The sequence below is a fragment of the Pituophis catenifer genome, unplaced genomic scaffold (genome assembly GCF_029215685.1).
Source record: "Pituophis catenifer annectens isolate HBS135680 unplaced genomic scaffold, rPitCat1.0.hap2 SCAF_2, whole genome shotgun sequence".
Taxonomy (NCBI): Eukaryota; Metazoa; Chordata; class Lepidosauria; order Squamata; family Colubridae; genus Pituophis; species Pituophis catenifer.
In genome coordinates this window covers 61,764,506-61,775,983 of record NW_027256882.1, presented here as the reverse complement: position 1 = coordinate 61,775,983, position 11,478 = coordinate 61,764,506, and the positions used below count along the sequence as shown (strand labels likewise).

At 39.8% G+C, this 11,478-nt stretch overlaps 1 protein-coding gene across 1 annotated transcript; it reads right to left on the bottom strand.

Moving 5' to 3' along the window:
• Positions 1–923: 923 nt before the first annotated feature.
• LOC139309488 (histone-lysine N-methyltransferase SETMAR) lies at positions 924–7,918 on the bottom strand. Its single transcript, XM_070933572.1, has 2 exons — positions 7,841–7,918; positions 924–1,850 (listed from the first exon to the last, which is right to left on the bottom strand). Exons 1-2 carry the CDS (start codon positions 7,913–7,915, stop codon positions 1,068–1,070), a joined length of 858 nt encoding a protein of 285 aa, XP_070789673.1. The 5' UTR covers positions 7,916–7,918; the 3' UTR covers positions 924–1,067.
• Positions 7,919–11,478: the final 3,560 nt, after the last annotated feature.

The window sequence follows — 11,478 nt, the reverse complement described above, 5'->3', positions numbered from 1 at the left end:
TAACTGATAGTTCATATAGTATTTTTTCCAGTAAACAATCTAGCAAATTGTTACTGTACATTCATTCACTAATCTGACCTGCTGCCCCTTTTCCTTTAATTTTTAATGCCAACACACAAAGAGGAATGATATGCAGTCAATAACTTTATTATCAATCCTTGGGCATAACCATAAGAATTAACAAAAAAAATGGCAACCCGAAAGTGCACATTGGCTCTCCTCCCCCCCCCCATTCACATAAAAACCCCTCCTTCTCTCTATTGTGGAATTATATTGTGGGGAAAAGAGCACAATTGTAGCCTCTCCCCCTAGTATAGAGGTGTCAAACTCAATTTCATTGAGGGCTGCATCGGGGAGGAGGTGAGCATGGCCAGGGTGGGCATGGCCAGCTCGATGTCACTTGTGTCGGGGGTGCCTGTGGTTGCTTGAGCGCTCTGCCAGTGAAAACAGCTCCATTTTCACTGGCAGAGGCACCGTAGGCTGGTCCTTTGCTGTTTCCAGATCTGACCCCGTGGGCCAGATCTAAGCACCCTGTGGGCCGGATCCAGCCCACAGGCCTTGAGTTTGACACCCCTGCCCTAGTACGATGTTGCCTAATCCTGAAATTATTTGAAGACTGGGAACATCACCCTACTGAAAAAAAGAACATTCGAGGATGACTCCTTCTTAGTAGAAACCCATGGCAATGAGAGAATTGTTACAGGTTGATTTAATGATCCCAACCCACCACAAGGCAATATGGCTTGAAAGGAAAAAGGGTAGCTCACCCAAGAGATATGTCCCAATATCTCTTGATATTCCATTATCACTTCTTGCATATTCTTCAGGGCAAGATTTCAACCAATCTGATACAGTGTTTACAACTTATCTGATATTGACGTATTTCATGTTACAACTGACGTTCTGAATGGAAAAATATTTCATCAGTGCATAAACAAACTCATTCAGCCACCTTTAACAAAAATCTCTGCATTTTGTGTGTGGGGATATTTGTATTTAAGGCTGATTTTATCACTTCTGGACATTCACCCAGCTGCTCTTTTCACCTTCAGACTTTTCCCTCAGCATTACTTTCTTGTACCATCTTTGTGGAATAAAGAACTGTCAAAAGGCAAGAAACCTGTACATGATTTAGTTCTACAAAAGCAAGGTTTCTTTGATTCTGTCCCTTCTTGTTTGCTGCCTTGCTCTTCTATGGGCAAAAAATTACGATACCTTCCAGAATAATCGTATGAAAGATCTTCACCTGCGCAGATGTCACGGTCAGCAAAAAGTGCTAACTTAGGCACCATTGAATCTATTCGGACAGGCACCATAAAGAGATTGGGCTCACAGGAGTGGTTCAGGAATCTACCAACATTGCCAATATATGTGGGGTCTACAAAAGTCTCTATTGTCGTCCCATCGTACAAGTGTTCCCTAATTGCTATAATGTAATTTGAATCGCTCGATGTCTGCAACTGAGTCCTTTTACGTGCTTCATTAATGTCTAGAATTTCCCCAGCATATTCACACACAAATCGTCCTTTGGGTATGAATTCCAGGGTGCGAAGACCCCACCCTTTCTCAGTGGTCTTGAATACTTCAAGCTGGAATTGTAAGCCCCGTTGAACTATTCTATTTTGACACATCTCTCCACAGTGGCACATAGCGTTGCATTCAAAAATAGGCTTTGAAAATCCCAGTTCACTTCCTTCCGTCTCAATGGATAAGTTTTTATAATTTTCTCCATAGCGAAGACAAGAACATGTTGGGGCCACGCAGGAAGCAGAACCACAGCTGCATCCAGAGAAGGAGATCTCAGATGGGTCTGGTTTGCCTCCAGGTCCAGGCACATGATCGGGACTGTACTGAAAAAAGAAAACAGAGGAAAACATCTTGAGGGCTATATATTCATAACTGAAGAGGCCGGCATAATATATTGTGTAAAAAGGCAAAAGAATACAGAACAATACAGTTGGAAGAGACCTTCCAGTCCTTCTTCCTGCAAAAGCAGGAGACCCTATACCATTTTCAGACAAGTGGCTGTCCAGTCTTTTCTTAAAAGCCTCCAGTGATGGAGCACCCTCAACTTTTGAAGGCAAACCGTTCCACTGGTTAATTGTTTCTCACTGTTAGGAAATTTCTCCTTTATTTCAGGTTGCTTCTCTCCTTGTTTATTTTCTATCCATTGTTTCTTTTCTTGCCTTCTGGTGCTTTTAAAAATAGATTGATCACCTCTTCTTTGTGGCAGCCCCTCAAATACTGAAACACTGCTATCATTCTCTCCTAATCCTCTTTTCACTAGACTGCAACTAATTCCTGCAACTATTTTTCATATGTTCTAGTCTCCAGTCCCCTAATCATTCTTGTTGATCTTCTCTGATTTCTTTTCAGAATCTCAGCATCTTTTTTTATATTGTGGTACCAAAATTGAATGCAATATTCCAGGTGTGATCTTACTAAGGCTTTATAAAGCGGTATTAATACTTCACATGATCTTGATTCCATCCTTCTATTAATGCAGTTTAGGATTGTCTTGGCAATCTAACAAGAAATTCTATCAAGAAATAGATTTAAAAAGTGATAAAAAGATTTAATTAGTGGTGAAATATCTTAAGAGACTGTCTATTTCTAGATAGTCTATCACCATCTCTGTTGTGCTTATATACAATGCTATCTACTTTATTATGGCAACTTACATGGAAAAATTGAGAACAGATTTTGGTGATATTAATTGTTCAATTGCACCAATACTTTCATTCAGACTCTGGGAAATAACTCGTGAGGTCAAAAAGGGGAGCAGCATATTCTCCTTTTAAAAGTCTATGATTCATGCATTCAATTTCTAGTTAACAAATGAATTATTCCTTGCAATAGTTTTGTTTTCTAAATGAACATGTATGAAAATAAAACAGAAAAACATGAGGAACAAGAGAGGTTTGGAAAGAAACATTAATCAGATATGAACAATATTTTATTTTTTAAAAAAAGAACAAATTATGTCAAGTAACCACAGAAGAGAATGTTCTTCTTTTTAAACCAATATCAGTTTGCTACTTGGCAGTACTCTAAAGCAAACTAGATAATTGTCATTTTTCCATTTTCCTCCTTTGCTTCCAGCATGATTTCTACAGAATTTATTTCTTACTATGCAGATGCTTACCCACAGGGCTCAATTGAGGATGCATTCATAATTTAATTTCTCTAAAGTAGCTTATTAGCTGAAGCAAGAATAAAATTATCTTGCCAGCCTACCAAATCTCTTGTTTCTAATTTTGTGTGATAGGACAAGCCATGATTTCGGACATTTAAGATTACAAATGTATCCTTTAATTACAGAAAGAAAAACTTGGAAAAAGTTGTTATTCCACATACTGAAGCGAAACCACAAATGGGGAGATGTGAGACAAAATTACAACTGATTTAATATGCATGAAAACAGTGCTATGGGAATGCACTGCTTAATCAGGTTTCTACTAATTCACCATTTCTTCATGGAAGGATTCTAAATGATCTGAAGTGAACATTAAAAGAGCTGTGGTGGCGCGGTGGTTAGAATGCAATACTGCAGGCTACTTCTGCTGACTGCCAGATGACTGCATTTTCTCAGTTCGAATGTCACCAGGCTCAAGGTTGACCCATCCTTCCAGCCTTCCGAGGTCGGTAAAATGAGGACCCAGATTGTTGGGGACAATATGCTGACTCTGTAAACTGGTCAGAGAAGGCTGTAAAAAGCACTGTGAAGTAGTACATAAGTTTAAATGCTACTGCTAAAGCAATCCTGTGCATTTAGACTGGGTGATGGTTTGAAAATAATAACCAAGTATATTAAAGGAAGATAGTTATGTTTGTTATATAGTGAATCTTAAGTTTCCAAAAATGCTGATGTCACAGAAATAAAGATTTAAAAAATGCCCAGGATTTTATCATATGTAAGGATCTATTCATTTGATAAATCCAACTGGGTTTCAAAAGCAGCTTGGTAAATTATCTGACTCTGATTAACTAAATCTGTAGTCTCTACTTGGAATGAAAGTTTAATGAGATAGCTCCTAATGTCCTCTCCATTATACATCAACCCTAGGGGTTATCTTGATGCACAAATGAGCTCTCGTAGATGAAACATCGGAAGACACACCTAAAGTACTGCTACAGAAAGATAAGAAGCCAATCCAACACAAGTAACTGCCTGGCCTAGTCAGGCAGTTTTCTTGGCAAGAAGTGGTTTGCCATTGCCTGCTTTCTAGGACTGAGTGACTGCCCTAAAGTCACACAGTTCGCTTCATGCCTAAAGTGGGACCAGAATGCTTGATCTCCTGGTTTCTAGTCTGATACCTTAATCACTACACCAAATTGGCTCTCCTTTGCATCCATGCTAGCAAGCAATCATGTTTAAGAGGGAAAGGTCAGAAAAATACTTGAATTTGAACTTGAATATTGTTAAAACTATTTTAAGAAATCAATGGACAAAATTGCTCATATGTGTTCTGAACTGGACTCCATCCGAACAGATCTTCTTCTGTTTTCTAGGAGCTTGAGTATTAATAAAGTGGGGAGTATTGTTGATGGTGATAGATAAGCATCAATAAACAGGTAAAATTCACATCTCTCCAAACTGGTCAAAGCCACCGGAGAGACATGTAGTTGGGTGTAAGCAGTAGTGAATTCACCTTTGAGTAAAGACATGGTTCCACCTGCATTGAAACTGGCACTAGTTGTCCTCTCCTTAATAAGTATCAGTTATTTGAGGTAGGCTAAATCAAGAAGCAACACAAGGAGTACAGGAATGCAACTTTATTGTTGATAAAATCACAGAAGCTTGGAAACTTGCCACAACTTTCCTGTCTCCTCTTACATCATCAAGACCCAAGGGGAAGTTATTCTGAGTCTCACATCCCTTTTTCCCCAGGACAGAGACTCCTTGTTTTCCTTAACTGTTGCTGTATATATCCTTCAAAGTTATTCCTTAACGGGCCAGATGCATCATGCACTGGCCATGTCCGGTTTAGCGAAGGGGGAAAAAGTCCCAATACGTCATGTGATGCCGCTGTGATGCAGTGAGTTTGACACCCCTACTTTACAAGCTATAAGTGGCACAGTAGTTAGAATTCAGTACTGCAGGCTAATACTGCTGGCTTCCAATTGCCAGAAGTTTGGCAATTTGAACCCCACCAGCTCAAGGTTGATTCAGCCTTCCAGTCTTCCAAGGTCAGTAAAATGAGGACCCAGATTGTTGGGGCAATATGCTGACTTAAGGCGGTATATAAAAGTCTAAGTACTATTGCTATTGTTCCACCTAACTTTCAACTTTTCAGTATAGAACTTAGATAGCATTGATGATGACAATTGCGGATTACTTCTGGTGGAACCAGAATGAGAGTGGTATCCATGACCTCTTAGCATTTTTCAGAACCACCTGAAATAATATCTTTTTTGACTAGCTAAAGGCCCTGAGAGTTGAAGATATTGTTCTCTTTCCTGGGATTAGTTCCATCAAGTGCTGGGGGCGGGCATAGAGGTGATATATAATTCTAGGGCACTGCACTATAGGGTTTCTTGGGGTTCAACACTTTCCCCTTCCAGTTAAGCATGACATGAAGATGCTGGGTGAGATCATCTGATGAAATGTGAGCAAATATCAGTATGCTGATATCCAGTTGTATATTTTTCTCATCTAAGTAGAGACCATGCCTACCTCTTCTTAGGTGAGCCCAGTCATGGTCAGCCACACACAACTACAAAATCATTTTTAAAAAATATTTTATATTAAGAACATTTATATTTAGTCACATTAAAAATCTTACATTAAAATACTTTGTACAGTATTTATTTCAATAGAAACGTGCAGTGAAACATTTCTTGAGGTAACAGAGTACAATAGTTTTGCCAGAACAAGAGTGACATCTAATGGATTTTACGGATTACTCAATTTACACTAACTCGAAGGAAAGCAAAACTGACTTTTTTTCACAAAGGGTAGTATAAAGTTTCTTTATCGTCTGCATCAAAAGTATACATTAGAGATATAATGAAAACCATATTTTGAATTTATGCCCCTCATACAACCATTAAGCAAACCAGTTTGGTCTGGTGGTTAAGGCACCAGGCTAGAAACTAGGAGACAATGCGTTCTGGTTTCACTTTAGGCATGAAAGCTTCTTGGGTGACAATGGCAAGAAGATTGGTTGGACCAGTCACTCACTCTCAACCCTAACACCTCACAAGGTTATTATGGGAGAAAAATAGGAGACTGCACTACAAACCAAATCATAGATCTAATGAATAAACTATTTGCAAAACAGTGCAGGAAAAGCTATTCCTCATTGTCAAAACTGAAGAATGGAATTGAATTGTACCTTTAAGGATTATGTTAAAACTGAGGTAACTATTTTCAGTGTATATTTTCTTTAAAAGTGTTTCAAACTATTTTGGTGTTTTCAAACACTTTAAAAATATTTTAATCCAAGAAAAAAAAAACCCTAGGCTCTATAGATACATGTAACTTAATCTACTCTTGACCAATGAACATCTGAAATCAACTTATATTAATGCAGTTTGATCAATCTATCAGCCTCAAGCTGCTTACAAAGACGTTTCAGAACCACCTTATCAATTGGTACTTTTATTGTTTTTTTTAAAAAAGATAGGTTTTTGCCATGTGGTGGTTTTTCAAACCCTATGCATTTCTCTGATAGTATCCAGAAGTGTCAAAATCAGTTAACTCAGTGCAATATATAACCAGGAGAAACTCTTAAGCTTCCTTTGATGTCTTTGGCTTCGGACATCCTTTTTCTTCCTGTTTGTTATTTGAAAGTCGGTGAACACAAAAGATGAAAGGAGACACGTATATATACACATATATCTCTGTATGGGAGTGGTATAGAAAATAGTGGATAACTGAAGCTCAGAAACGTAAAAGGGAGGGAGGGGAGTCATCGTCCAAAATGAAATCATATCCTTGACTCTTTTTGAAACACAATCTTTCTCTCTCAGAAAGTCTATGGAGATTCTCAGTCATCCAGGTCATGGTTGTCCCAAAAGTGCTTTTTCAAGAGGCAACTGGACTTTCTGGGTTTTTCTTTGAAGAGGTTTCACTTCTCATCCAAGAAGCTTCTTCAGCTCTGTTGGAGCTGAGCTTTCTGCAGGATGTTTTCTTCCCTGTGTCCCTTCACTGTTGAGCACGGGTGCAGGCTGTTGGGGATGAGTCTGTACTATCTGCATCTCAAACTGAAGGACAAACGGTTCCTGTAGTTTGCATTTTTTTGGGAAAACCGTTCATACTCCCGCACCATTCGAAGGGTGTTTATCCCGAAGTCTATGCAGATTCTCAGTCAACCAGGTTATGGTTGTCCCAAAGGTGCTTTTTTATCAAGAGGGAACTGGACTTTTCTCTGAAGACGTTTCGCTTCTCATCCAAGAACCTATAAAGTATAAATCCTTCCATTCCCCACCATCCATCCAGAGCTGAAGAAGCTTCTCCGATGAGAAGCGAAACGTCTTCAAAGAAAAACCCGAAAATCCAGTTGCCTCCTTAAAAAAGCACCTTTGGGACTTACTCTCGCAGGTGCGTTAAAAGCGCCGTTTACGCAAATCCCGTAAACATAGTTCTATTCTCCGGCCCCGCCCCACGACTACTGAATTCTAGGCATTGTAGTTTTCAGAAGCTTAAGGCTTCCGCTGCAGATATAGGAACAACCAGCCCACAGAAAACTCTAATTCCCAGCGTCCCTTTCGATGCCACCGCCGCGGTTTTAAAAAGCCCTACATTCCGTCCTACAAAGCATAGCTTTCTAAAGGTCCCTGTCCGCAGGCTGCTGCTGGATTTTTGCTCAGCTCCTTCTACTTCCTCCTTTCTCACCTGGAAAGCCGGAAGTTCCTCCAACCGCGGCCACACGGACACCGGCAGAGGCTCCAGCCCGCGACTCACGTCCATAGTCCGTCTCCAGTTGCGGGGAAAACTGCAGTCCCTTCGGCCTTCCTTTGCCCCGCCCTTTCTGCCGGGATTGGCTGCCGTACCAGTTTCGTTTTACCAATAGCGGAGCTTCAGCCAATGGCAAAAGGGAAGAACTTTGGGAACGTCCCTCGGTGTCTTTTCAGGACCAATTTAAAAGAGTAGTGCAGGGTAGTGCAGAAGTAGTGCTTCTGGGTTTCTTTTGACATTTTCTCTTTACCTCTTTTCCTTTTGCTGGAAAAGATTAATGTGGAAGAAGAGAAGGCGGGGTTTTAGCTAGAAATAGTTGGTTTTCCCCACCCTCAAATATCGGGTTGTCTTCTGCGGAGCAAATTGTCGCTCTTATCGTGGGAAAAGGAGGAAAACACCTAAACGGGCCAATTCCACTCACAGATTCATATCTCTATGCCAGGGGTCTCCAACCTTGGCCACTTTAAGCCTTGGCGGACTTCAACTCCCAGAATTCCCCAGCCAGCTTTGCGGGAATTCTGGGAGTTGAAGTCCGCCAAGGTTTAAAGTGGCCAAGGTTGGAGACCCCTGCTCTATGCATTTTTCAGGCACTGCTGTGACTGTCCATTTCAAGAATTATTTGGATATTGATTTTAAAAAGCTTGATGAGGAAATACACGTCGACTAGAAATGCGATCGATCGTTCTTAGTTAGATTTTGGTTGCATGTGTTTGGGATAAGTGAAAGTACTTCAGATTTGTTGCTCCGAAGTGCCAGGCTACTTTTTTTTTTTAAACAAATATACTTGATTCATATGTTGAACTGACCTTTCCTACAGACCCATAATTAATTTGTTTGATTTTAGCTTAGTACAGCTATCATAGTTTTCATTATCTCTTTGCTGCCCCTCTAGCTTTTTGCGGTGTAGCCCTAGTTTTGTGTAGTGGGTGAACAGGGCCATTGTCGCTTGTAAAAAGTTTCTAAACAGAGACTTGGGGTTAAGTGTGTAGTACTATAGGCAACCATAAATTGGTAAAAACGTGATGAAAATAGAATAGAATAGAACAGAAGAATTAGAGAATTAGAGAATAGAGAATGAGAATGAGAAGAATAAGAATAGAATAGAATAGAATAGAATAGAATAGAATAGAATAGAATAGAATAGAATAGAATAGAATAGAATAGAATAGAACAATAACTTCATTGTCACTTTGAATGTACAGTAATTGGCATACATTAAAATGAAATTTCATGAATCACCTCTTATCTTAGTCGGGGCTAAGGTGCTGGGCTACAAATGGATCCAGACAGTGTTACCACACAATATGCTATGTCATTTACTTGGCCATAGTGTATACATAAGTGATTTGGGATATTAGGGTTCCCTTATCCTTCCATCTCTTCTTCTGGATGGCATTGCACTACCCCAGAAAGAGCCTATACAGAGGTATTAGTCCTTGACTCACGACCAAAACTGAGCCCAAAATTTCTGTTGCTAAGCAAGACAGTTGTTAAGTGAGTTTTGCTCACTTTGCTCACTCATTTTATGACTTTTCATGCCACAATTGTTAAGTGAATCACTGGAGTTGTGAAGTTAGGAACACAGTTGTTAACTGAATCTGGCTTAGCCATTAACTTTGCTTGTCAGAAGTTCGCAAAATGTGATCACATGACCCCAGGACACTGAAACCATCATAAATACAGGCTACTTACCTTTACTACCAGTTCGCAACAGGGCTTGTGCGCATGCGCAGAAGCTTTTGCACATGTGCAAAAGCTTCCTGATGACATTGGGGTCAATGGGCGGAGCCTCCGCCAGTTTTACTACTGGTTCTATAGAACCGGTTCCGAACCCACCACTGATGTGACCTGCTGCAATGGTCGTAAGTGTAAAAAACAGTAATAAGTCACTTTTTCAGTGCTGCTGTAACTTCAAATGGTCACTGGTTGTAGGCAGTGTCGACTAGGCAATTTGGATTTCCTCCTGGCTCGTGCTTGAGGAGCAGATAGTAACCGAGGCCAGGAGGGCCTTTGCAGTACTTCGTGCCAGTGGAGACGCTCTGCTCATAATCACTCATGTTTTCATCAGCTCCCAAATTACTACACTATGCTACATGTGGAGTTACCCTTAAAGAACAGTCATAAGCAACTTCTGGTACAGAATGCAACAGTGTGGGCAATCAAGTACGCTCCTTGATCAGCGCATGTTACACCTTTGTCCTGTAAGCTGTATTGGTTATAGTATGCTTCCAAGTTAAATTCAGGGTGCTGATAATGACCTAGAAAGCCCATTATGCTGTGGAACCAAGTTAATTGAGGGACTCCTGATATTCTTGCTGTCCAATGCCCATCACTCCCAGCTAAAATGATAATTGTTGTGGCACAAACTTGTTCACAAACTTATCAAGCTTCAAACCGCTCCAGTCTTAGCACAGTTTTTTTGGTCTTTACAAACCTAAAGATGATAAGTGAGATTTTCATGTATTTATTTATTAATTACAATACTTTATGTACTGCCCAAGACTCAAGGTGTTGTTGTTGTTTTTTTGTAAACAACAGAAAAAAGAAATTATATACGATAACACCTGGAACATAAAACCTAAAAAGTTTGCTTGTTTAATAAGTTTAATAAGCAGTCCCCAGACCTGCTTAAAGGAAACAGCCAAGTTTTCATGAAAAGAGCGAGTTTGGTATAGTGGTTAAGGCACCAGGCTAGAAAGCAGGAGACTGTGAGTTTAAGTCCCAACTTAACCATGAAAGTTGGCTGGGTAACTTTGGGCCAATTACTCTCTCTCAGCCCAACTCACCTCACAGGGTTGTTATTATAGGGAAAGTAGTAGTAGGGATATGTTTGCCTTCTTATTTCTAAAAATAATAAAGGCAGGATACTAAATAAATGAATGAACAAATAAATGAACAAATGAATGAACAAACGAACGAATGAAAAATCAAAAATGGGAAAAAGGGACACAAAAGATAATAAAAGTATCTTTTATTAGATTTTTGGTATTTCACTTTCTATTTCAAAAGATTCCTTATCTTGCTTCTAAGACAGCTGGGCGGAAATGCTTGGTGTACTTCAAAATGTAATTAATACTGACCATTAATTTAATCACAAGGCAAATTGCAGCCAACCTATTTGATATTTTTCAGACTTTTTGCCAAGTGTCTGAAAATACACAATAGCTGCTCATTTTATAAATGTCTAATGACACATTTTCTGTGAAAGAAACAGCTACTGGCTTCTCAGTGGACCCCCTGTTATAAGGCCAAGCTCATTAGCAGTAGGTTAGAGCTGGACTTTTCTTTGATGAGCAGCCAAAGATCATTTTCAAAGCCCTGACAAACAGTTGAGGCACCCTACTGTTTACTAGGGAGATGTGCAGCCCTAATGAAGCACATTAGAGGCGGAGGAACCATCAAATCCATGAGATGTCACAATGTCAAAAAAAAAAAAGTCACCACAGCTTCTCATTTACAACCGAGAAGAGAGGTAGACAAAGTGTTGACTCCTGGAATCCTAATGCACCCCCTTGGATACGTTCCAACCTCATTATGTACAGCGGAAATAGTTATACCAATTAGTTAACAAGAAA

Bases quoted from the DNA above. Each gene is read 5' to 3' on its own strand.
- LOC139309488 (XM_070933572.1), bottom strand. From the start codon at position 7,915: ATGGACGTGAGTCGCGGGCTGGAGCCTCTGCCGGTGTCCGTGTGGCCG. The intron at 1,851-7,840 runs GTGAGAAAGGAG...TTCTTTTTTCAG, and splicing joins AGGAACTTCCGGCTTTCCAG to TACAGTCCCGATCATGTGCC.